Here is a 20,949-nt window from a genome sequence, read left to right on the forward strand (position 1 = left end):
TTGTTTTCTAGCTTCCTCCATTTGCGAACCATCGATTCGTTAATCTTAAATTCTCTCGCCGCTGCTCGATTTCCATGTTCCTCCGCGTAGCTGATGGCCTTCAGTTTAAACTGTGCTTCATAAGCGTGTCTCTTTGCCATTTTCAGGGTTGCGCCCACACTTCACCCTTTAGCGTTCTCATGGTGTTCTCTACTACGTCCTCCTTACAACACACAGGGCGCACTGCGCTATAGGGCGCGCCGTACTTTTTGAAGAAAATCTAAGACTTTTAAGTGCGCCTTATGGTCGTGAAAATACGGTAAATTAAGAAAACCCAGTGATCAGACTCCTTATGAGCAAGAACTTGGTGACAGTGGGAAGGAAAAACTTGCTTTTAAACAGGCAGAACCAGGTTCAGGGAGCTGCAACCATCTGCCACGGCTGGTTGGGGGCGAGGATGAACTCCAACTTGGCCATTTTGGACGTTTTGTTTCGGATGCCAGTGCTTGTTATGATTTTCTAGCTCAGAGGGACATGAGCCAGTCAGTAGGAATAGCTGTTTAGCAACAGCTAAACTTTCAAAATAAAAGCCAGGGAATTGCCCATTAGGCAAACTGTTTTTCTGTGTAGGAAAAACTGAGTTGACTGAAAAAGAGTGATTGAACTTTAAATATGCCATGTTCTTACTGTATGTCCTTCTCTACTAGGCTGAACGTGGTGGCTCGCGGTCACGGCTCTATTACGCTGATGCCAATCAAGAACTGATTGATAGCGGCACAGATTACACCGACCGCATTAACGTGGTTACTGACGAGAAAGGAACTCGACTCTCAATCCAGGACGTCAGACTGTCTGACGAGAGGGAATTCTACTGCCATGTTAATGGGCTGGCTGCTGGGAGCGGGGTGCGCAAGACACACCTCAGAGTATTTGGTAAGAAAGCACAGAAAACAAGCTAATCGATCTAAAGGAACATTTAGAATGTCACTGAGCTCTATCTTTATTTATTATAAACCACTACAATTGTTTTTTGTTTCTTATTCAGCTCCTCCAGATGTTCCAGAGATTGAGAGTGTCACTACTGGAATATCTGTCACTAAAGACACACCATCTAAGGTGAGCCATTCAATTTTAGATGCTGACAAATAAATATTCTTTGAGATGGCAATGTGAAGGAGGCATCTGAAAGTCACTAAAACAAATAAATTACCAAGTTAAAGATAGCAAAGATTTCTCTATGTGACCTTTAACCCAGGTTGCATCATGTGAGACACGAAACGGCTTCCCTAAACCTAACATCACCTGGTACAGGGACGGCGAGCCACTGATGAACGAATCAGGACGTGAGTACAAACTGCAGATGGATCAAATAAGAAATAAATCTCCCTTTGTTTAAAATTCACTTTTCTCCTGTTTTATTATAGTTTTCTGAAACACACCCCACAGGACTATAACAGAAAATCCTTTTTGCACATACCAGCTAGGAAATGATAAAATGCATACGTGTAGTTATCTAAAAGAATGCTGTCATACTGGATCAGTACATCCATCACCTTCAGTAAATATTTCTCTATGTAGGCTGCCTTTGACAATGTCCAGCACTAGAGGAAAAACTGCCTGCAAGCTATACTAAAAGCTGGATTGAAGTTGTAACAATGTTAACCACTACATGTTAAATGTCTGTGTTTTTACCTTGTGATCATGTTAGTATGGGAACACAATATTAGCCTAGTGTAACTCTGTAACTGTTCCCATGAACAAGGACTCAAACAGGAGCAAAATATGTGCACTTTGTTCAGATTAGCTGATTGCATGATGCTGCATTGTGCATATTGCAATTAAATTACATAATGGTGTTGGTCGATGCATGTTCACATTTAGTCTTGTCCAATTTCCAGGTGTAAACATAGTGATCCTGAGCTCTCGGATGTCCAGTGACCTCTACAGCGTCCAGAGCACTCTGGAATACAAGGTGGAAAAGGAGGACAAGGATGCCCGTTTCTCCTGTGAAGTCAGCTTCTTTGTCCCGGACGGTATCAGGACAATCGAGTCCCCAAGCGTCAACATCACTGTCCACTGTGAGTTAACACTCAGGGTTTTTATATTGTCATGTAAACTTAAGAAAATAAGTGTACTAAGTAAATATATAACCCAAGATTCAGTAGCTTATAGAACCATCTTTAGAAGCAATAACGTCAAGCAATTATTTCTTTATGACTTTATTAGTCTTTCATCAAGTTTATTTATAAACTTTTAGTTTATCCAGGTTAACTGGGTTTGTGGGAATTTGTTTATGTACAGGATAATTTGTTAAAAGAGATTTCACAACCTTATTTCTAGTATTCAAACATCACATTAACCTGTGAGTTGTGATGTATCATGAGCTGAACTGTAGCTAACATTCTGGTCTGTTTTATAGCATTTGTTGTTAATTGATTATCACTTTTTTATATGTAGTGTCATAACAGAGCATAACGTAACAGAAATATTAACACCTTGGATATATATGAAATCCTTTTCCTTTGTTTTGTATTTGGGTAACTGGCTTCATCCTCAAAGGAAGCTGCTTGTGTTTCATTTTACTGTAATAGATGCTAATTTGTTTGAACTTGCTCACAGTCGGTGGAATATTCATAAGACACACATCAAAGGAGCTGCAGTGATTACTTGTTAACGTTTATGCTTGTTGTATCGAAATGTACAAAAAGGTGTTTTTGAAGCTACAGCTATTATTGCTCACCATTTTTAACCATGCTGGTTTAGTTTATTCTGTAAGAATGAAAAACAAAAGCCATCAAAACAGAGACAATATCACACAAATCCCAAAATAAGTCTCTTGTCTTTCACAGCATCTGTCCATACTCATCCTAAGATGGTGTTTACAGTAGTAGTACAGTAGTTTCTTCTTTGGGCCCCAACTTTTTAAAAATGTCCTCAACTCATAAAATGACCTTGTTTCACTAAAAATAAATATCAAAACAAACTTCATTTCAATTTCCGTCACCTATAAGAATTTTAACAGCCTCAGTATCTCATCTTTCCTTCATTGGCAGGCAGAGCCAAATGCAGTCTGTGCTGTCAGCAATATGGAAATGGCGTTATAAAGTGACTTTAACAGCTTGCTGAATAAGCCTGCTTAATTTGATTTTGTGTGTGCGTACAGACCCCACCACCATGGTGGAGCTTTGGAAGGAGTCGCCCCAGGGCTTGGTCAAAGAGGGGGATACTGTGGAGCTGCGTTGCCAGGGTGATGGCAACCCCCCACCGCACTTCATTTTCAACAAAGTAGAAGTAAGAATGGACGGCCTTTTCTCATCCTGCAAGTCCCAGAGAGAGAATGGGTGACACACAAGAGACATGTAGGGAATGTTTTTGATATGCATAGCTCACAGGGACCCATGTAGACATGAGTGTGCAAGGTCTATGAAGACTCTGTCAGCTCTGACCCTGCAGGTCCAGGCTGGGGTCTGAGACCAGAGGCCACAATGACAGGGCTCATGGGTAGGACTCATTCCCATGTCAGACACGCACTCATTGTACTTATAGACAATGAAAAACCTCAGCTCAGCCGAATTAAGAAAAGTTGAAGTGGCAGTGAGCTGAGTTTTTGTATTGTCCACTTTTGTCAACTTTTCTTAACTTGGCTGTCAGGGTTTTTTATTCGCGGTTGTTGACTTGGGCACATAAGAGTAATTGGAAAAGATTTTTTTCTGAGAAAATAAAGAAAAGTTCTCCATTTTGTTAAGCCATCATCGAGGTTACATGATTTATTCACACAGTAACAGCTAAAAACTCAGACAAGATGGTAAAAAAATGATGTCAGTCAAGCCGTTTGAAGTGTGGAACATCCATTGAATGATAAACAGAACTGTAAAATGAACTCTTTTGTTACAAGATCCTTACTACACTGTCCTGATCATACTAGTATTTATGAAGGTGAAACAAAAATTTGTGTTCTTGACTCTAGCCAATTTCTGGAATTTCAGATAAACAGATCTTGAAAAGTTTTAATAACTCACCCCATCACTTTTAATGTCCATAAGACCTTTCATGATGTATTAACAGTTGTATCATAGCTGTATACAGAATGTTTTTGCACTGTAATGAATAATGCAACAGACATTATGTGCCTTTTAGTTTTGCTTTCTCGTACGTACACTTGGTAATTGTCTGGCCATATGTGCTTATTATTAATGGACTCACCCATAAATAGTGGGTGACTTTGTTGTTGTCCCTTCAGAAGATTTTGGTAAAGTTGGACAAAAAAATCAACTCTTTTTCTAAGTGACTGTCTGTCTAAGATAGCAGGTTACAAGAAAGGATCTGCTTTTAATTCATCAAATATTTGTGTTTAAAGTTACTAATTTTGAGTCTGTCTTTGGTCGTTCTCTAAGAGGACACAAAAGACTACTTGATTCACTAGAGGATTGAGGAAACTCTTTGCCAACCACAGATTCTGTTTTTGATAGATAAAAGTCAATTACTGCTTTTTTGCTTCCTGCCAATAATATTTTCAATTAGGCATTTATCTTTTTTTTTTTTTAATCAAGCCCAAATATGGTACAGTGAAGTCAAAGGCAAACTATTATTACCTGTTATTGCTTTTACACCAAAGTAAAATGTATTTAGATGAAAATTAAAATGAAAGTATTTGTTGCAGGAGCCTGATGTGAATTTCGAGAGCAGTAGGGATGTGTTGATCCTGTCATCAGTGTCACGGAAAGATAGCGGCACCTACCAATGTCACCCTCTGAAAGGCGATGGCGTCATGGAAGTCAAAGGAGAAGTGGAGCTCAAAGTGCATTGTAAGGAGCAACTTGATATGAATGGCATACATACTTACATATGGGAGGAAACAGTTTTGTACAAATGAAAGTTTACTAATAATTCTCAGGTTTCCCTCTAAACCTGAAGACTTTCTTTCTCTAATTTTAAATATTTTTTTCTTATATTATAGTAAGAAGCTCTGATGTTGATTTAAACTCGACATATCCTGTATTTACCACAAAGTAAATCTTTCTGCTTCTGCTAGAAAAAAGGCTTTTAATTTTAATTCTGTGTATTTTGTTCTACAGTACATGGTTTCTTCATTGCTGTTCTGGGTTTTTTGGGGGGATGTTAAGCTGCTGTTACTATTAAACCTTCAAAGCTGCCCAACAGCTCAATGGACGTAATTCCTGCCTGTCTTTGCAGACTTTTGAGTTTTGCATTTCTGTTAATTGGCAAGCTTGGCTTGCATATTTTTTGGTTCAAAACCAAGTTTAATTCACAGATTCTTTTACTCTGTTAATTACAGCCTGTTTTAAACTGTGTTTTCACATATCTTGTTTTGTCTCTTTTTCTTGTGTCCAGATTTGGATACAGCTGTTGTGGTACCAAAAGATGAAGAGTTAATGCACAAAGGAGAAGATCTGACTGCAACCTGCAATGCTCTGTCCTCCCGCTCAACATCTACTGTCTGGTACAAGGTATGAACCTTTAAAACACAACACTGAGTTTACAGCTGCTTCCTTTGATCAGAGTAAAAAAGAAAGAAACAGAAGTAAGTAAACATCACTGCTGTTCTAGTTCTCCTTGAAGGGAAGATACATTTCTGCGACTGTTCCAGTCTATTTAATAGATGAGATGATGTTTCTGTAGTAGCCACAGTGGATTGACCAGCTATCATAGCCTTTTTTTATGTTTGTGCATCTTTTCTGTGGATATGTATAGGATGGGATGGTGGTGGGTCGAGGGAACACGTTCCACCTGCAGAATGCCACCTATGAAAGAAGTGGGGTGTATAAATGTGAGGTGACGGTCCCCTCCCTGCCTAACCTGAAAACCAACGGTTTTGTTAAAATCATCGTCCAAGGTTAGTAATCCCCTGCACTGCTAGAACAACTTCCCATCACTTTTACTTGCAAGGAAATCGTTTTTCTTTTTTCCCCCCAATTTGATGTATTATATGTATATAATGTAAATGTGTGTGTGTACATATATATATATATATATATATATATATATATATATATATATATATATATATATATATATATATATATATATATATATATATATGTATATATATATATATATATATATATGTGTGTATATATATGTATATGTGTATTAGGGGTGCAACGATACTCATATCGATATTGAACCGTTTGATACAGTTCTTTTGGTTTGGTACGCATTTATATCGAACAATACAATTTTTTTAAATTTATTTTATCAACTTTTCTTCTGACGATGCTGTCTGTGTTGAGAGCTCAGTGGATCTGCGTTCGACTACTCCGCCTAGGCTGTACTGTCGAGCGCAGATCCACTGAGCGCAGCACAAGCTAGCAAGACAGAAGCTAAGCTCGTTGCAACATGGCAAATTGAACCTCCCCCACCCTCATTCAGATCTGGACTTTGGAACTATTTTGGTCTTCATGTGAAGTATGACCCTGAATGTCGGATGTGCAACACAATGCTCAACTACTGGGAACTACTGCGTTAGCACGTTAACGTGTTGACGCAGTCCAGCCCCACGCACGGGGCGATCCGCGGTAGCTCGTTAACGGAGATTTGCCGTGTTGTGGCGTTAACATCATTTCAATGAGATTAACGCTGACAGCACTAGTGGGAATACAACGAATATGACTGCACATTTACGCCGACATCATCCTAGTGCAAAGACAAGTGGAAGCAGACAAAAACAACAAGCACGCATGCTACAAACTTTACCTGAGTCATTTAGACAGCCGTTAGCACATGATTCTCCTTATGGGGACCTGATATGTTTAATATGCTGCTGAGAGTATAGCCCAGAAGAAGCGTATAGTATAGCTTTTATTTTGGAAAGAGCCATTTCTCTGTAATAAACTCTCTTTTCCAAAGATGAGTGATTTCTCGATCAGATAGATTTATTTTTTTATTACTTTGTTGTTTCAGCAACATTAAATTTAAAAACTGTACTTTTGAGTTAAAATATATATTTATAAATTTAATAAATGACAAATTAAAAAAGCATGAACATTTTTTTGTATCGAAAAAATATCGAACTGTGACACCAAAGTATCAAACCGAACCGTGAATTTTGTGTATTGTTGCACCCCTAATATATATATATATATATATATATATATATATATATATATATATATATATATATATATATATATATATATATATATATATATATATATATATAATGTATATGTGTATATAGAGGGAGAGAGAGTTATGTAGACACCCTACAATAATACAGAGAAAACAACAACAATCACACAACCTTGGCAGTGACACTGATGACATTGGAAAGGAGAAACCTTTTTAATATTTGGTATAACCAGGCTCACAGAGGGGCTAACCTCTGCCTGATTGATGGTGAGTTGGGGGAGACAAGACAAAAGACAGACTGTGGAAAAGGGCCAGAGATTAATAATAACTAATACAGAGTAGTTTATAAAGGCACAGAATGAAAAGAGGTGAGTGAAGAAGAAACATTTGTCCATCATGGGAAATTCCCAGAAGCTTAAGGCTATTGCAGCTTAACAAGGGTGGGTTCGGTCTCACCTGATCCAGCCTTAACGATATGCTAACTAACTATCTATCCGGTCATCACGAATCCTACTTCCAGGCCTAAAGTAGTCTGCGTTTAATATGGCTTTTGTGTCGCTAACATGTTTAATGTTATGCATTTTCTTCTATTTAATCTCAAAAAGTTCCTAAAACAGTCAGTGATCACTGTTGACCTCCCTTGGCTTTTATTACCGCTAATCATTTATTTAAGCTCAGTTTTTAAACCCTTAGGATGTAACTACAGCCCAGCCCATGCAGCAGTATATGAATGACTAACCTCGTATTGTGGATGGATTATCTCAGTTGTTCTCCTGGCTGAAGTTTGGTCCTTTTACAGCATCCTGCCATGCGATTACATTTGTTCCTGACCACCGAGAACACTCACGTTAACTTTTATCGAGTGGAAAAAAAGTTAGCTTGTTTATATTATGCTAACATAGCTGTGTCGCTAGCGGTCACGTAGCACATCATTATATACCAGCTAGCCAAACTTCAGTAACCCTACAAACGTCACTGCTGTTTAGTTTTCTGTCTTCAGTTATGTTGGAAGTGATAACAGAGCTGTACGTTTTAATTTGTTTCTAAAACCCCGCAGTCAGGACATGCTATATTGTATTTAGATAGAAGCTAGCGAGCTAACTTCCTGCTAACTTCTAACTCCGTTAAAGGTCATAAATTCCATTTTCATGGATGCCTGGATGTTAAACTCAATTGTTACACCTGGTAGAGCAGAACGCTGATCATTTTATTAAAGATGAAAGACTTTAGACAGTTTTTCAACTCTCAGTAATGCTACTGGTTGGATGGTTTAGTGCGATCCACAGATTGGGTCCCAGTGGAGAGCCAAGAAAATGATGAAGCGTGACTAAAAAGAAAAAATAATAATAATAACGACAAACCAATGGGAAATAAACAATATTAGAGTGAAAATTAGGTGAGGTTGGAAAATTGTAATAAAGATAAATCAAAGTAACTTAGTTTCTCTGAGAAGACATGTTTGGTTGAGGGCGTCTTTCACACTTGGTTGGCACCATGCTAGTGTTAGAGAACGTCTACTGACAGATGAAGTGCTCGTACTGAGGGCTGTTGACATCCAACTGAAGTCACAAGACAAGCTTATGCAAGACTTCCTGTGCTTTTTTTCTTCTTTTCTTTAGATGGTGGTTTGCTCCACTCAAAAAAAGTCATAATTTCCCCCCATTTAACCAACTTGCTGCTATTCATGGGCCTTGACTGTGTCACACTCATAATTTCCACCATCCTGCAACTGCATGAATTGACTCAAAGGTTCAGTTTTAAGGTTTTTGAAAAGAGTGTACAAATTACTACTGTAGCTATTTAGCAATTGTTTCTTAGCATTTTGTGCAGTTATATATTGCAGTAATAATGGATGTTGGTAACTGGTAACTGTTAGTCAGTCAGCCCGTAGTTGAAAGCAGAACTAAAGCGAGTGAAAATCAACTTAATTTAGTAAACTATTCACTTTACAAACTGTGACCTCTTGGGTGACAATTGTGCAACTTCAACTTTACCATCCCTGCAACCTCGTAATGTGGATGTTTTTGGTTTCTAAAACAGGACTGTTATCTCTGTGCCTGAGAATCGAGCTTTTACACACCATTTGTAAAATACTCGAGAAATGACCCCGAGGAGCTCCATTCTAGATTGCAAATGTGCAAATCACTCAGACAACACATTAAAGAATTTTCCCCATTTGTTTGGGTAGAGCAGATAATTATGTGGAGAATTCACAGCAGTCATGTGTTCTGCCTTTGGCATGCTCTAGTCAGACACCACCCCGCGCTGAAAAGTATTTTCAGCGTGCAGAATGCATCGAGCTTTCTGTGTTCTGTGTCCTGCATCTGTTGGATTTGAGAAAAGAGCGCTTTGGGCAACTTCAGACTTGATTTGCATTCTTCAGAGTTCACATATCAAGTCATGTCAATTTTATTCATATAATGCATTTTATAACTATTAGTTGACCCCAAGTGTTTTCTAGGTCTCCAAAAAAAAAGAACAATTTCAGAATAAGTCAAAAATAAAAATAAATATATACCTAATAATAATAATATTAATAATAATAATACATTTTATTTATAGGCGCCTTTAAGACCCTCAAGGTCTCCTTACAATAACACAAGAACAATAGCAGCAATAAAATATAATAAACATGGCAAAATAAAATTTAGACATAGGGTTAAAAAAACCCCACAAACTCTAATAGTGGTGGAAAAACTGTTGAAATTGAAGAGCGACAAATGTTTGACTAAAATAGGCAGTTTTGAGGTTTTAGAGGTGACGTACAAGCGTCATTGATTGCACAGGTTGTTACATGGGCTGGCAGACTACTCTAGAGTCTGGGGGCAATAACAGCAAAGCCCTTTAGTTTCTCTGAGAGAAGTTATTGAGAGGAGGACCTATGTGACCTGGAGGGAAAAAATGAATTGTGAAAACAGCATTAGATATGTGGACATGTTTTTGTTGCACTCTCTTTATTGGTCATGACTTGCTCCCTCTGTTTTTACATCCCTCTGATTTGCCCTGAAAACTAATTACAGTAAATGTCAGCCAAGTGATGGGATTTGTGGTGATTCTTAGAACTTAAACTAGAAAGACTTCATTAAGGCTGTGAGAGTTTGACCGTGTTGTCACTGACATGTAATGATCTTCATTTCTTTATGTGTGCTTCTAGGTGGTCCTGAACTGGTGGGTTCAGAGGAGGAGGTCCAGCTAGATGAAGTGGAAGGCAGGGTGGTGAACCTGAGCTGTGAGGCTCTGGGCAATCCACTGCCAAGCATCTCCTGGAACATCACTGGCAGCCAGGTACTTAGTCTGCCTCGCAGTGCAAACTTACTTCACAGTGGGAGATGACATTTGTCCTACAATGTTCATGTTCAGTCGAAGCTAGCTCGATTTGTTATTATTGTTTACATGTCACGATGATGCTAGCATTTATTACAGTATTCTCAAACAGCTTTAGTCCAGCTTTAGTTAGTGTGTTTGTGTGTCTCCACAGAGCTGGCATGAAGTGGATAAAAAAACACATAAGCACATGACTCACAGCGTGGTATCGGTCAAAGTCACCTCGGACATCACCGCTGAGTGCAACGTTTCCAGTGACAGGGGCTCTGGCGTCAAGATTTTCAAAATCAAAGCCAGTAAGTGCCTCTCTCTCACTTACACCAGAACACTATAACTATGACTTCATTTACATATATGTTTTCCCAATGCTAACCTTTGCTCCAGCATGCTAGTTTGGAAACTCTCGGTGCTAAAGAGCTTTACAAGTTTTCTTTCATCTTTTAGCTCGTTTAATTCCAGCTTGCATTCCCATTTGACAGGACTGTTACACACAGTGCCACAACTCTTGCACAATATTTGGCTCCTGGCTAATTAAGGGAGTTAAAAAGTACAGCTATGAAGAGGACAGAATTTTCTGACCTCTTCCAGGCAGCATCAGTGCTGAAACTTAAAACTTATTTTGCTTTTCAAGTCTAAATGAATGAACATCATTAGCTCGCCCTGGTTCTAACATTAAATCTTCAAATACATTTTCCATTTACTTACTAGCCGCCTGCTCTGTAATAACTGTGCAAAAGGAAAGATTGGAAACATGGTTTTTCCAGAAAACATTTATTTTCCTAAATCTAATCAGAAGTCATTTGCTCAGTATTCATAATGCTGATTCCTTTTATCCGTGCAGTTGGAGAAATGAAACATTTTGTAGAGGCACTGCTGGTGTGTTGATTATGCTTTGTGAATTCACATATGGAGAAAGCCCTCAAACATCTTCTTCATACTTTTTCTTAATCATTAGTAACGTCCCAGTGCACAACGTTAGTGTCTGATTTCCTTCGTATTTGCACATTGAAAATACACGACTTTCAAAAACACGCTGGACTTTCAACATGAATATTATAATAAAAAACAATAAAATAAGCAATATAGAGAAAATGTGGTACAAATATATGTGGTGATGTTTGCGTGCATACATGTCTGCAAAGAAGAGTCTCAGGGTACCGTGAGATGATATAAAACAAGCAGATGACTTTTTAGTATTAAATAGATTAAATGCATTTTTCAGGCACTTTGAGGACACACCAAAAAATTTATTGTCACATTTTAACCAAACATCACTACTTCTCATGCACTATAATTGTAACTCAGCGTGGGTCTTTCTTATTTGATGAACTTATTGTAGCCCCCAAATCATTCAAGGTTTGGTGAACTTTCCCTCCTCCTCAGCCCAAGAAGCCCAGGCCTAACATGTCTTCTGTTTTTGTTTTGTTTTTTGTTTTTTCAGAAGACCCGTTAGGCCAGAATGCATTCATGAGGTGAAGCTATTAACTCCCCCATCCATAAAAAATCAAAAAAACACACCTGCTTTAAATTTGACCAATCTCACCTTTAAAGTCATTCCTTGGGCAGAGCTTCCCAAATCCCTTTCCTCCCTCTTTAAAATCTCTCTCTGGAAGTTAGGTTTGAAGGACAAAGTTACAGGGACTCGAGTAGGGTGAGTGATGACTGAAAATGGCTTAGAGTGGTGCACACCACTTGCTCACGTGGTTTCCTCGTGAAGTTTGGTTTTTATAATCTTACCCTTAGCAATTAATTCATATTGCAAATGAATGTGCTGAGCATGCTCCTGGTCATGCTCCTGACTGAAGGCTTGTACTAATCTGCTCCAGAGCAGGTTAGTTCTAGATTAGGGATAAACAAAGTCAGACTTCTAGTCACAGATAGCAAAAGGGTTTAAAATTTTACAGTAGCATCTAAAGTCTCTGTCTGTGTCTCCTTCTGTAAGAAATATAGATGCAGCTCTATTCCTTGACAGAATAAAGCTTTCTTTTGTTTTATTGTCCGGTCCACCTCGACAGTCTCTGTGATAGTAAAATGTGTCCTCTTAAGGTACTTGCGGATGTTACATGACATTTGTGACACGGATGTCACACAAAGGCTTTATGATGACACCTCGTATCAGACTTAATTTGAATGAATGTCAGTGGTAATGATTGTTAAGAGGTTTAGACCACAGTAAATACATCACACCTTAGTTTATCACATAAATGCAGTGATTCTTACCTATTTTGGCCTCTCAGAAAATTACACGTCTCCCTATGATTACTGATAAAAAGGTTCTCATGGATTCTTGGATATCATGGATATTTTCAAACATATCTTTGAAAAACCAAAGTATTTCTTTCTTTCTTTTTTTAACATCTCTTTAAGTCTTGTGATTGCTTGAAGGCTGCTGCATTAAACCTCAGATTTAGATCGAAGTAAAAGAAAAAAAAAGCACATTCAGTTGAATAAAACGAAAGAAGCCTGCAGCTACCAAACTGAACTCAATAACTGGTAGCTATGTTTTAAACAATATCTGAAACTTTCCCTTGTTCCAGCTAATAAACTGATCTTTGTTTAAATGATCAAATATCTAACAAGTGAAAAATCCCTGCTCCGGTCCAAGGAGGAGACACAAATCCCTCGGGGTTTGTGTCGAGAAGGGCATCTGGCGTAAAAGTCTGCTAAATCAAATATGTGGAGCTACCCGCTGTGGCGACCCCTTGTGAATAAGGGCGCATGTTAAAGTAGCTTTTTGAACATCTTTGAGTGACTCATTATTGATTCTTTGAAAAGTGCTTTGCATGCTTCAGAAACTTGTGTTACACAGTCCAAGTAGATTTTTATAATAAATGAAAAGAATCCAGTTAAATCTGAGTGTCTGTGTGTGCTCTGCGGATGTTGGTAGACATGAACAGCTACCCGCTCTAAGTTTTGTTCTACTTGTTCACAGTTCCCAGGGTCACCACAACTGCTCCCTTCACTCCTGGTAAGATTATTGCCCTTCAGTCTCTTCTTGTTAAAGACGCCTATTTTTCTTTCGTTCACTTTCTATCAACTTGTGTCTCAGTTTTCACGCTTTTGACTTAAGTTTTGTGTGTGACAGTGAAGGGTTGGATGAGTCCATACATTATTTATCAATCCTTTTCAGTGACTCGATACGAGTCCTGTCTTTGGTTCGCTGGCAGATCTTTGGGATGGCCTGTGGGCACATTAAATATTCTGTTTGATATAGACTAAAAAATCGTAACACCAGCAAATTCAAGCACAGCAGAAGCTAGAATGGTACGTAGACCAAACACTCTGCCCTGGTACAAATACTATTTATTTATACCAGAATTTTTAAAACAAATAAAATAACTTATTAAACACTAAAAACAGACACTGTCTCACTTTTACTGACTTTTCCAGACACCCCTCTTGTTTTACAGCAGATTTTTACATACCTGGAAAATTTGCACTTATTTGTGGCGAGGGGCATTAAAGTAATTTTCTGACGTTATCTGAGCAGTCACTGTTAAATCTTCATCGGCCCTATGGGCCATACAAAGGAACCAAAACAACAGTAAAAAACCCAGTGTGTGCTCCATTTAGGGTAGAGTGCTCATAGGAAGTAAATTCTTGTTTACTTTTATTTACTGCGTTATCGGGAGCTGTAGTTATCTCACATGGAGATTGGCTGGACTCAAAATACTGCAGTTATGTGTATTTTTAGAGTGAATTAACACTATGCACCGTGTTTGGTGTGCTTCCCAATTTTTATATGGATTCAGGACACTCGTGGATATTTCAGTGGATGAAATGCAAAAAAAATATCATGACCTTTGAATTCTGACTGTGAAGTGTGAAGTGTGTCCACGGGTATAAAAACACCTGAAGAAGTCCTCAAAACTAACTTCTTAGTAGTTCTCCCTTACATTGGATGGCTTTGGATGCATCTTTCTCTAGGAAAGCAGAATAGAAAGATAATAGTATCACTTTATTCTAATCCTTCTGCCCATGTCACCTCTCTGTCCATGTCTTTGCACGCTGAGTGTCTCATTCACATTGTTTGTGCAAAATTATGTTTCAGTGCCAAAGGTTATATAGCCTCTCATCCCACGCACCTATGCAAAGGTTAAGAATTCTATTAAAGAGGCTATTAAGCCACTTGGTTAAATTTGTAGTTTTTACGTTGTCGTAGATGTTGTTGTTGTCGTTGTTGTTGTCGTTGTTGTTTGGAGATAAACGTGACACAAAGAGCTGTCATCTTTATTGCAATGAGTATATATTCAGAAGGCTTAGAGCAGTGCAGTCGAGGGAATTTATACAAACTACAAAATTTATTTGAGATTTAAACTGAGAAATTTGGAGTTAGATTTGGGAACACATGACTGTGGAAGCGTTTAATTGTTTTTTATTTTATTAAAAGAACAGAAAATGCAGATCAGTTTATAACCACCTGGCCTTGTTGCTAGTTTTGTAGTCATAGAAGACCCGGACAATACAATGAACTGACACAGAGAGACTACACAGATGTACCAGTGGCTGTATGATATGTAGCAAAAGTTTTTTTAAAGACTTTTGATTAAAAGGAAAGGATGTAAGCTTTTGTATTACATATTTATGCATCAGATAACGATTGTTGCTATTGTGAGTTACAAATACACTAAAATTAATGAGTAACAGGGCTGTGGGATGCCAGTGATGGCATGGTGCCTCTGTTTCTGATGCCTTCAGTGCCCACTGATTGGACTATGCCTACCTTCACTTTTATTTCAGCTACTAAACCGGTAAAGTTTTATCACTGCATCACTATTCCATTGACAGGATTGGTCACAGACAGACCAGCATATAAACACCCCCAAAGTACTTAAAACAACATTTGTGATAGTTACCACTACATGAGGTGTCTAAGACATTTTTTGATGATGGCATGCAACCAGGCAAGTCTTATGAGGTGAGAAAAAGCCATCAAGGAATGCTATTTCGGACTTGAAATGACACATTGAGTCAAAATACAATATTACCCTGGAAGAATTTGTTTTTCCTTTAAAATATTCGTATTATTTCCCACCAGTCTATTACTTCTTACAAATGCTGTTCCAGTAGACTTTGACGTGATAATACAGCTCCCCTACATTCTGGATGGATAATGCAATTCAAATGAAGTCAATTATTAGGGCTACGGGTCACAGATGCTGAGCAAAATAAATGATGATTATAAATGAATGAATAAAGGATTTTTCATACAGTCCTGCTGCACTGCAGCGTCCACTGCCAGTTAAATGATAGAGACAATATAATAGACATAATTTCACAGTCAGTTAATTATTTCTTACGCGTAAAGAGAAGAACTTTGTTAAATAAACTACTTTGTAGCAGAGCAGCAAGTAATGCAGTATGTAAATACACCCCATTATACTTCCTTATAGTTACAGGGTTTTGCAAGAGATAAGTTAAAGAGAAGAATAGTAGAAAACGCTGCCGTTACAATAATGTTTACACTTTAAGTCCCTGGTAGAGCTTTAAAATTCACAACACCACACATGTGACACCGTCTTTCTGTTTCATATTCATGTTGTTAAAGTCTAAGCTGTACAAGCTCCTCCGGCGACTGCAGTGATGTTATGAAACAGGCACGAAAGCACTGAGTGATTTAAAGTAAATCATGTATCTTCAGTGTAGTGTGATTGTTATGTGCAGGTTGAACCAGTAAACAGAAACGTTATTGATAAAGTTAACTAGGTTAACCTGATTAACCTTTTAGATGAACCTATGATCAGTGTGTCCTCTGTCTGTGTTTTTGTGACGCAGAGGGCAGTGGGGTGATCATTGTAGTGATCATAGTGTGTCTGCTGCTGCTGGCCTTCCTTGGCAGTGTAATCTACTTCCTGCACAAGAAGGGAAAAATCCCCTGTGGACGCTCTGGCAAGCAGGAGATGTAAGTATTGTCTCTACTCATTCTGCTTAAAGGTGACCGATTGTGCTCATTCTTACACTTAAACTTTATAACTTGCTGCCCATGGCAAACAAAATGTAAGGTGGAGCTTCTGTGCTCACGGGCATCACATGTCCCTGATATTAGTATATTAGCAACGTCTGCATCATAGAGATAAAAGAGTTGAAAAAACAGGCTGAAACAGGCTATCTAGAGCAGTCTGAAGCCTCCAGCTACTCTGTGAGGGCCAGATTTACTAAATAGGCCCTAAAGAGCATTGACAGGTGTGGCTAGTTTTCTGGGTGATTTATAAAAGTTGTGCTGCTTTCTAACACCCAGGTTGTTTCTTTATCAATATAAAGCACAAAACATGCTTTTTCTGTGTTTAATATCAACTCAATTAAATTGCACATCGTAGATGTTTGTAAATCAGTTTGTGCACTTTATTTAAATATTTTTCTCCCTATATTTTGCATCTTGAAAAGGGAACTGACAGGGATACATTTGCAACAGGGTCACGGTCACGCAATCGTGCCACTACGCTGCCAACAATATTTTTTACGCCTGCATCCAGTTTGCACTGTTGCAACGTGTTAGTAAATGTGTACACTATATATTTTTTATTATATATTTTTGGGTTTACACTCTCGCCATTTATCTAGCCATCCATCCATTTTTTCTTCCAAATGATTAAGTAATTCTGTGATTTTGGCTCTCTAAAACACATGCATGCTAGGTTAAGCAGTGATTCTGAATTGGCTGTAAAGTGAAGTGCTTCAAGTGTAAAAAATAAAGGACTATTTGAGTCGTGTGTAAGATTAGTATGTTCTATAAAAGAAGGAAAAATGGAATTACTGAGTCTATGAAACCAGAGGTAAACTGTCTAAATTGGAATTTGCCATCATATCAAGCCCAGCACTGATGCCTGGGCCTTTAGCCATGACATACATGTCCCAACATCTCTTTCTGTCATCAGCACCAAAGAGAAGACCACCAAAGATGAGATTGTTGTGGAGATGAAGACCAACACAAAGAATGAGGAAGCCGTCCTCCTAAAGGCTGTCAACGGAGACAAAAAGGGGCCTAATGACCAGGTAACTATTGTTGTGGATGAACAGTCACAATTTACACTCAACTTCTATGTATAGCCAGTAATTTTGTGTGAACCATGACTGCAGTTTTCATTTCATCAAACACCAACAACAATTTTTGTAGTGACAGCATTTTTAAAACTGCCATCAAATGCCTTTATTCTGTGAAGATTTAACATAACTGCCAAGGCTGTGGAAGTTGAAAAGTGTCTATATTGTGGTTAGTTTCACATGTTTGGTAGCTGTTCAGTTAAACTTAAATGTTTGATCCAAGTTAGACATTTGTGCCGTCGCATTCTGGGTAACATTCAGGGCTGCACTGAATGTGTGATAAATATAGAATAACAGTCATGTAGTGCATGCAGCTGGAAACAGGATTTATTCAGTGTGATCACTGGACTGAGAGGAGTATCTGAGAAGCTGACGCTCTCCTCTTTGTCTCCGGTGAAGCCCCTGTGAAGATGTGCAGCAGACAGCAGGATAAATGAAGCCGGCAGTGGGTGTGTGTTGGAACAGCAGAGGCAGGAGACGCTCCCACTGACCTGATACCTGCAGAGTAACACCACCTCACAGTCTGGACGTTCGACCCACCGTGCTTTGTTCACAGCAGTATTCAGATGATCGACACAGAACTGCAACCATACATGCACATTACACTCACACACGCACACACATTAACACACACAGGTATGTACATAGAGATCTGTATTTTCTTTTGAGTGAATGTTTTCTTCCATTCATTAGTTCTTGTACTACTTCCTGAAACTGTGTTCAGCTCTTTGCTGTTGTTCAGTGTGTATGATGGCATCTTACGTGCATCATGTTATTTTATTTTTTGTTTTTATCAAAGTGTATATATTATATATATTTTGTTATTTAAGGAATTTGGCACTCAGATTTTCATTTCATGGCAGCGTCTGGGTCTTGTGCATGTTGATCCGTGTTCATGGTTCCAGGTGATGTTTAAGGCAGGACGTGTTGTCAGAGACCAAATGATACAGTCATACTGAGAGGGTGTCAGTGTGTTTGACTTTAAGAAAAGGACGAGTAATTTCAGCCCGAATCGATGATCATCAGCAGGTTAATCCCAACACTAATTTGAGCGTCAAAACGACACAACACACTGGCAGCTTCTTTGGAAACTGCTGTCAAGCTCGTGTACTGTTTGTAAATACATGTTTGTACAGACTTGCTAGTGGTGGCCTTGAACTATTACTGAAGGTGAAAAGGTCAAAGGTTAGAGATCTGCTGTGCCTATGTTTTTGAGAATACATCATACACTGAATTTGTTTGTTTGCTGTTTGCTTTGTGTTTCCACTGAGAGCTAGTTGCCTGAAAAGGCGTCCCAGTGTTTTTGCATGTGTGAGTCCAGACAACACACACGCTGCAGATACTGTTTTCCAGTCTGGCTGCAGGCTCTGCGCTTTTTTCCCCCCTCAGGCAGCCACACTTTTTGTTTTTGTAGACTTTGAGAAATTATATGCGAAGACCTGAGATTTGAACATTTAGTTTTCTGGTCAGCATTGTGCCAGACTGATTAAAATAATCTTGGCTTGGCATTACCATTAAACTATCACAAACCTTCAACAAAAATAAATTGCAGACATTAAGATTTCTGTTATGGACTGCCAAACTAAAGCAAGTGCTTTTTTTTCAAACCTTGAAATATCAGTCTACAGTTTGTCATTTTGGAGGAGAACGGCTTGAACAATCTTCAGCAAACCCAGAAGTCTGAAAACTAAACATTACTGATTTTCTGAACATATTTGGAAGACTCTTCTCACAGTGTTTAAAAAACAATATCCAGAAATGATGAGCTGCTTCTCCTCGACTCATTTGTACAATGTAAACATTGTACAAATGTTTACATTCTTCTGTACACAGCAACACGTTGATTTGTTTCTTGAAAAATATCTTCAAAGCTTTTTGAAACACCTTCAACGATTTATATTTCAGTAAGTGCTCAACTCTGTTACTCCCATGTAATTATAGTACATGAGGCAGAAACTGTGGCTAACCTTAAACACTCTGTACAAATGCAGTCCGGCTGCCTGATGAGGGAAAAGAGGCAAAAATATTGGTGCGCTCCTTTTTTTGGCCCAGTGTTGTGAATATTGCTCACTGTGTACATCATTGTGAAAAAGATACACTTTGTTGCTGAGAGCGCTACATTGCCCCAATGACTTGCAACATTAACAAAGTAGTGATGTGTTTTCTGTTATCTGCTTTTGGTTTGTGTCTTTTTTTTGTACCACTGAGCTGAAGTTGGAAGAAATATCCAGGTACAGGTTGTCCTCAGGCAATAACTGTCATTATGGTTTAGAAAAGCTGCACGAAGCCATAACGCCGACAGTGTCCTGTGTGCAGTGAAACATTTCTGATTCTGTTTTGTTGCTCTGGATTTTTTTCACTGGTGGGGAAAAAAATGTTGTGTTCTTTCTTTTTCTCTACGTGTGTAAATTGAGTACTGTACATGTGATTCTTTGAGCTTGCATTTTTTTATATTTTTCGCAAGAAAATAAAGCCAAATAAAGTTTCATTTAAAGTTTTCATTTAAAGTGTTATTACTTTTGCAGAGGTATAAGGGAGCTCTGAAGTGAGAGCCCAGAGGCTAAATATGAACCCCAGCAAATGTGAGCTCAGTGTGTTAGCTCTGCACAGTCCCACAGTGAGAAGACAGGAAGGAGTGCAGCCTCCAAACCGCTGTCAGCACGAACTGGAAGTGACTCCAACAGTAGCTCAGATTTCCAGCTGGAGTCTGGAAGGAGGCAGGTCAGAAAACAAAGCTCACATCTGCAATGAATTCAGGCAGCGTTAGCTCATGTAGCTGCAAATCAAATCAGCCATTCTCTCTTCATTTAGTGTAAAGCCTCCAAAGGAGGCGCTGCCACCATGATTACGACTCGGTACTTTGGCTTTGTCTTGCATTTTTGCTGCTTGGATGGATTGCTGCCTGTGACGGGTTTTTTTGAGGGAAAAGAGCAAAAGTACATCATATTTTCTACACTGAAAGTTTGTGCTTTAAGCATTTAGTGTTTATTTAACAGTGGGGGAATAACACATAGGAACCCAGTGAGCTGGTTTGTTTCAGAGGTTCTTAATAGGTTTGATGTCTGAGTGTAAATTCAGAACCCAAATCAGAAATAAATTGTGTGTGATTGGGTGCCTCACAGGAAAAATGCACACTGAACATTTTAAGCACAGTGTTAGTTCAGGCTGTGATGGCTCAGCAGACACCCTTTTACACATCCAATAGGCATCTCTCACACAGATTGCAGTATTTAACCTGCTCAAAGCAAGCTACTTTGCAACCCACATCAGCTCCTCTGTTTCTCAAATACAGTTGAAGATTTAAAACAAACACCTTTTGTCAATCTTAGCCATACTTACGTGATGGCAGAAGATTTATCATGCAATTTTTCCCCCCCATTTATCCCAGAGTTATCCCCGCAGTGTACAACGTTGACAGGTCAACAACAGAGATAAAGCTATTTGCACATGAGCAATGTAGAATCACTACTTAACATAACCCACTAAGTGGATATCTTTAGGAAACTAGAGTACTCA

The 20,949-nt window shown here is 38.6% G+C and overlaps 1 protein-coding gene across 2 annotated transcripts in view; it reads left to right on the forward strand.

Annotated features, from left to right (window-relative positions):
• Nucleotides 1–19,048, forward strand: part of mcama (melanoma cell adhesion molecule a) — a 57,126-nt gene extending 38,078 nt beyond the window's left edge. The window contains exons 3-16 of one of the 2 annotated variants that reach the window (XM_026182990.2): nt 687–912; nt 1,025–1,095; nt 1,235–1,322; nt 1,878–2,057; nt 3,143–3,270; nt 4,640–4,784; nt 5,332–5,447; nt 5,692–5,833; nt 10,223–10,353; nt 10,547–10,688; nt 13,325–13,360; nt 16,168–16,294; nt 17,268–17,385; nt 17,833–19,048. In XM_026182990.2, the coding sequence (XP_026038775.1) occupies nt 687–912; nt 1,025–1,095; nt 1,235–1,322; nt 1,878–2,057; nt 3,143–3,270; nt 4,640–4,784; nt 5,332–5,447; nt 5,692–5,833; nt 10,223–10,353; nt 10,547–10,688; nt 13,325–13,360; nt 16,168–16,294; nt 17,268–17,385; nt 17,833–17,841 (1,659 nt within the window). In that variant the 3' untranslated portion in view covers nt 17,842–19,048. The remainder of the gene's footprint in view (nt 1–686; nt 913–1,024; nt 1,096–1,234; nt 1,323–1,877; nt 2,058–3,142; nt 3,271–4,639; nt 4,785–5,331; nt 5,448–5,691; nt 5,834–10,222; nt 10,354–10,546; nt 10,689–13,324; nt 13,361–16,167; nt 16,295–17,267; nt 17,386–17,832) is intronic. The other variant, XM_026182991.2, reaches the window with a different exon arrangement.
• The last annotated feature ends 1,901 nt before the right edge of the window (nt 19,049–20,949 follow it).

The sequence above is a fragment of the Astatotilapia calliptera genome, chromosome 10 (genome assembly GCF_964374335.1).
Source record: "Astatotilapia calliptera chromosome 10, fAstCal68.1, whole genome shotgun sequence".
Lineage (NCBI taxonomy): Eukaryota > Metazoa > Chordata > Actinopteri > Cichliformes > Cichlidae > Astatotilapia > Astatotilapia calliptera.